Source organism: Sinocyclocheilus anshuiensis, unplaced genomic scaffold (assembly GCF_001515605.1).
Source record: "Sinocyclocheilus anshuiensis isolate Anshui unplaced genomic scaffold, SAMN03320099.WGS_v1.1 scaffold352, whole genome shotgun sequence".
Taxonomy (NCBI): domain Eukaryota; kingdom Metazoa; phylum Chordata; class Actinopteri; order Cypriniformes; family Cyprinidae; genus Sinocyclocheilus; species Sinocyclocheilus anshuiensis.
The window spans coordinates 715176-721029 of NW_015557093.1; the positions used below are offsets into that span (position 1 = coordinate 715176).

A 5854-nucleotide genomic window follows, 5' to 3' on the forward strand; every position below is an offset into this window, starting at 1 on the left:
TAGGAACTGACTGATCTGGGCCGGGACCCTCCAGCACAGTGCTCAGCAGGACCGGTTGGAGATGACTGTGAGTTATTTTGCTCTTTATTTTCATTACCTGCCTCAGAGCATGTCACTGAACTCAACTTAATGAGACGTTTCTTATTCTTTATGTGCAGTGTTTCACTGGCAAGCAACAATTATGGGACCTGTAAGTGGATATATGTTCTTATTTGCATATGCATATTAATGATGAATTGTGACATTTATTTGCATGTGATGTTGTTTTACTACTGCATTATCAAGTAATTTTGCTCTGTCGTTTCCTTACAGAATGACAGTCCATATCAAGGGGGTGTGTTTTTCTTGACCATTCATTTTCCTACAGACTACCCTTTCAAACCACCTAAGGCAAGAATAATGAACTATTTAAACAACCTACGGGTTATTCTGGTTGTAAGATTGAGATTGTTTCATGATATTTTGCATTCCCAGCAGTTTTTTTGCACATACTGTAGTCAGACGCCACAACCGAAACCTGCTGATATTCTGAAGATGTGCAGTAAAATATCAGTGGTAGGTTTGAAATGTATGTGGTCTGATCGTCTGTTTCACCCTCTAATTTATAGGTTGCATTCACCACAAGAATTTATCACCCAAATATTAACAGTAATGGCAGCATCTGTTTGGATATTCTAAGGTCGCAGTGGTCTCCTGCGTTAACTATCTCTAAAGGTGAGCCAACAGAAAAGAAGCGCATTGAATGTACCTTTTTCTTAAAAGTCATTTTATGGGATCGCCAAGATGTGCACTGATAATGTTTATGCCATGTGCCAACCTCTCTCTTCTTTCTGTTGCAGTTCTATTGTCCATCTGCTCACTGTTATGTGATCCAAACCCAGATGATCCATTAGTGCCAGAGATAGCACGTATCTATAAAACAGACAATGAAAAGTAAGTATATTTGTGTCTTAATCCTCAAAAATAAAATGTTTAAAATTATATATTAAAAAAACAACAAAGACAGTTCTAAAGTTTTAATCTAGGCTGATTATTCTTTAGCTGGTGTGAATAATAGAGATACCTTTTACGTAGTGTGAATTGCTCCTCTTAGGTATAATAAACTTGCCAGGGAATGGACAGAGAAATATGCCATGTTATAGGGGTTAAGGTGAGCAAGGCATCATGGGAGAGTGTCTTTGTGTGAGCATGAAAGGTTTACTAATCTCTAGACATCACCAGGTTGCAGTACTGTTGGTCACTGGTTGGCATTCCTACTACTGGATGCACTAATGTTATTAATGGATGCAGCTTTTTAAAATTGTATTATACATGAGAAAAACACTATCATTCAGAAATAAATGCAGTCTTACCAAGCATAATAGACTTCTCTCAAAACATAAAATCTCACTGACCCCAAATTTTTTGAAAGGTAGTGTATAACTGGTAAAAAAGTCATTTTATTTAGATTTTTTTTTTTCTGTTTGCTAAAAACAATATTGTGCATGGGACATGTTTGCACATAAGCTGGTGTGATTCATAACTCAAAAAATGTGTTTTTCCTGCAAAATCTTTATTTCTGCATTATTAATTTGGTTGTGATTTAATTCATTTCCATGACTTCGTTTCTATGAAAAGTCCACTGGAAAAATGCTATAGAATTTCTGTGGCTCTCACACATACCAGCCAGTTATAGCCCATTTATGTTTTGTTTTTTTTGTATGGTTTTATCATAGGTTTAATGACAAATGTTTAGTTGAGGTAAACAGTTCAGGCTTTTACTATCACCAAAGTAAACACCAGAAGTAATGTTTGGAGTTGCAGTGTAGACATGAAGAGGATGCCACTGTGTTTGACCTTGAGACGTTTCTGCAGTTTCTGTTGGCGTGAGCCAAGTTGGCAGACGGTCCGCTTACCCAGCATGTGTGACACTGCCTCTGCAACAGCGTTTGCGCCAATGCCACACTTAATTTCTCTTTCTTTCTCTTTCTCTCACACAGGTACAACAGAATAGCTCGGGAATGGACTCAAAAGTATGCCATGTGATACCTGAAGAACATCAGACCAATCTGCAGTATAGCTGGAAAAAAAACTTTTTTTCTTCCCCTCAATGAATTGACAGTTCCCCGTGTATTCAGACCATATCAGTTCTGCTTGGTTATTTTGACCCCCTTCAACCTTCATTCATATGCTGTAAAAAGACCACGACATTGCAAAGATCACCAACTTTATGTTCAGAAAAATGCTTGTGTCAAAGAAGCATGTTTTAACTACGAGCTCAGCCATTTTTTATTGAGATAAGAAAAAGAAAAAAAACATAACTAAGGTGAAACCATCGAACGCTTCTGACTCACGCCACTGACTAGAGGTGCTACTTAAGAAAAAGAAACAACGATTCTGCAGGTGCCAGTGTAACTCAAAGTCGATCTGTTGCTCGGTTGGCCTTCATGTTTTTATATGCTTTTACAATAGCAATGAGAACTATGGTCTGTGAAATATATTCTTGCTTATAACTGACTGTTTCTTACAAAATCAGTCACGTCATTGTATCAGCAGTTACGAAAAAATATATATTTTGCATGTTAATGGAACAATTAAAGTAATTGGTCTGTGGTCTGCCAAAAATGAATATCTGCAGACAATGTTAAGCGAATACATGTCCACTTTTAGAGTCTGAGAACTTATTTTGTTACTTCTTTTCTCTCCTCTTTTTGATGTTTTTAGAATGGGGAGCTATTAGTTTGTCTATCCTCCTAAACACTGTTCTCTCATTGCACTGAATATATGTGATTGGAAGCTCTCAATGGATGACCGATCAACTAATAGCTCTACTAGCTGTTCATTTTGTTTGCTTAATAAAGTTGCTAAACTATCATTTGGTGTTTCCTTCTGCAGTGCCACTGAGAAAAGTTCTTGCTTATCATCACAATTGTACTTGATTCAGTTCACTGTATTCAGTGTCTTATGGCAAGCCATTTTAGCTTAAAATGTATTGCGTGCCATAATGTCTGGGACATTAATCTGGTACAATAACATTAAGGGAATGAACTGAATTTGACACTGTAGTTGTTCGACACATGTTTCTAGATCTCTCTGAGATCTCTCAACAGCTGCTGGACTATTATTAGTTCTCTGACGGAGGAACCCCCATTTGTGAGGTGAATAGCAGCTTGAACCCTTCACTACCAATGATGCTGTCATTGATGTATATGTGGACAGATGTAGAGAGGAGTGCCCATGTTCAATAAGCACAGTTTATTAAACCCCTTACTTAAAGGGTTAATTTGTAGCATTCATTCTTATGTTTAAGTTATTTTAAAACTTGTTAAAATACATACTTATATTACCAGTATACCTTTATACTAGAAGGCTTGATGGTAATACATGAATATGTGTTTGTGTAATCAGTAAGAAGTAACTGTAATCTGACTAAGTATTTTAAAATGATCTAATTACAAATACTTTGTGGAATCTGATTATACAATCCAATTACATGGGATATTCTTACAGTATATTTACTAGGCATTGCTGCTTAATATACATTTGTATTTATTTGTTTGCTGAACTTAGATGGTCTTGATCTTAAATGTGCTCGCAACCTCTTTAGAATCAGCTGGCCAGACCTGTAAACCATTTTAGGCTCTCTTTGTTTTCATGTTCAAATATAGGACTGGGTGCTTGCACCGGTGTCCAGAAGTGGGCGCAAGAGGACGTTTTTGAGAGCAAGACATGTTGAACATATGTTACGTCACAGGGAATTTCCAGTAAGGAAGTCAAGCTGTCTATTCAAACGATCGCGTTGATCTCAACATGATTTACTGTGACCACGTACGCGACAGGCGATTAAAATCGATTGATCGATCTGCCGTTTAACCTTAGTGGATATTCTGCATATCCATGTCTAGCAGACGCAACAATCATCCTGAATAAGGAACCTGCCTTGAACTGACTTTCTATCAGCTTGCATTAGTTGACTTCAGCGCAACATGGAGAAATAAATTGTAAGGAATAAGAAAACTTGACTCTGAATCCCAAATCCCGGCTGTTTGATGTTGATTCTGAATCTCGGATATCTATCAGGAAAGGTAAGCAGTCTTGTAAATCCAGCCATGCTTGTTAGTTGCCCATGTTGCCATCTAAAGGTTGTTGTGATACTTTGTATCAAGTGCTGCTGCTGAACTTCCTACTTCTGCCTCAGAGGCCAAATGCACATTTCAGCTATCAAGGACTTTTGATAAGTTGTTTTGGGTGAGTACCAACACCTCGTGATGCACATTAATGTGTTTTATTATGGTGGAATTTGGTCAGGATCAGACAGTAGAAAGTTTGAGTGACTGATAAGTGTTATGCTGGCTGTGTATCAAAATGTACAAATACAGTATATCTGGGCATCAAGGCGCGTTCGGTCCGAACATCCGGAGTTGATTAAAATAGAAATTCTGTTCGAACAGTACATTTCTGATGTTCCAAACGCGAAGTGATGCATCTAGTTTGTTTTAGATTAGCAGGCATCTGTTAAATAGATGTCTGAGTTTGTTGTCATTCAGTGTTTGAGACGTGGTGAAGTGGTTGGGATTCTGGTTCATTCCAATAACGTTTTAAAATAATGTTTTAAATGATTTGCTGATGCTGACTGATTCGTTTCTGCAGGTCACAACACCAGTAGGTGGCGAGACAAATGCGATTTTTGTTTGTTCTGATGTGAGTGATTCACTTGATCTTTCATTCAACCGATTCCCTACAAATGACAACATAACAGATGTTTTTATTCTTTTTGCAAAATTTGTTATAGCTATAAAAAGACACACTAATCTTCCCTATCATGGCCATTATTCACATTTACACGTTTAATGCTTTTGCCGCCGCCTTGGCTCATACAACGAACTGAACGAATTTTTTATTCCATTCAGACCAGATTTTTTTTTTTTTTACCGAACAAAACATTTTTTATCCACTTGATATATGCACTTCTCCAATATAAAAATAAGTCTAAAAAACAAGATTTGTGCCAACTCATTTTTTTATTAGATTTTTTTCATGTCCACTATAATGGACACCAGGACTGAAGAAAAATAAAAATCCCCATATTTTAACCATACATAATAAGTAGAGCTTGTGCACGATAGTTGAACTAGTGTTTACGATTTTGAAAAGAACACATACTATAAGAATGAACAATGCAGTAAGAATGTGGAAAAAAAGGTAAGATTATATGAAGTCTAAAAAAAACAGTTTGATCCTTTTTGTTGGTTGAAGTAGGTGAATCTGAGTACATGTATAAATGTCTTTGTGTGTATGTGAATGGGTTTATGTGTACTTGCTGATTGTTTTGATGAATATATGATTGTGTGTACAACTAATTCATGAGGTGCTGCTATCTTTCAAGACCTGATGTCCATTGCGATGGACATTTAAATTTGTAAAAAAAATCCTGTGTTCTGCAACTCTGAAAGATCTTCAAAATAACTTTGAATATTATCATTTGATAGTCTTAATTTTATTCTATTTTACACCAGTTTAGCAATTGTGAACGGTTTGTGTGTTGGTAAGCAATTTTTTATTTAGTGTTTTCATAAAAGTCTTATTTTTATGAATGTTTTCGTTACAAAAAAAATTAATAAAAAAATACACAAGCGGCTAATCACATGGGAGGACAGACTAGGATCATGTGAAAGAAGAAGGGACACACACTCCGAAGATAGCGAGTGTAGTGGTACAGGCCAGGTACACAGAGCGACAGAGAGGGACGGGGAGCCGGATTTAAATGCAAGCGCGTTGGTTAAGGTAGGAAGACACTGCAATTTGTTGCAACATCGGTCCCCTCGGAGAGAGTCTTCTCAAAAACAGGACAAATAATCACAGAGAGGAGAAATCA

General features: G+C 36.8%; 2 protein-coding genes across 2 annotated transcripts in view; both read left to right on the forward strand.

The window, feature by feature from the left end:
• LOC107677353 (ubiquitin-conjugating enzyme E2 D2-like) overlaps positions 1-2854 on the forward strand; it is a 3877-nt gene extending 1023 nt beyond the window's left edge. The window contains exons 2-7 of the mRNA XM_016472233.1: positions 4-67; positions 159-190; positions 313-390; positions 609-714; positions 840-933; positions 1980-2854. Of these exons, the coding sequence (XP_016327719.1) occupies positions 4-67; positions 159-190; positions 313-390; positions 609-714; positions 840-933; positions 1980-2025 (420 nt within the window). The 3' untranslated portion in view covers positions 2026-2854. The remainder of the gene's footprint in view (positions 1-3; positions 68-158; positions 191-312; positions 391-608; positions 715-839; positions 934-1979) is intronic.
• Positions 2855-3720: 866 nt separating this feature from the next.
• Positions 3721-5854, forward strand: part of nfkb1 (nuclear factor of kappa light polypeptide gene enhancer in B-cells 1) — a 30742-nt gene continuing 28608 nt past the window's right edge. The window contains exon 1 of the mRNA XM_016472269.1: positions 3721-4064. The gene's annotated coding sequence lies outside the window, so the exon portion shown is untranslated. The remainder of the gene's footprint in view (positions 4065-5854) is intronic.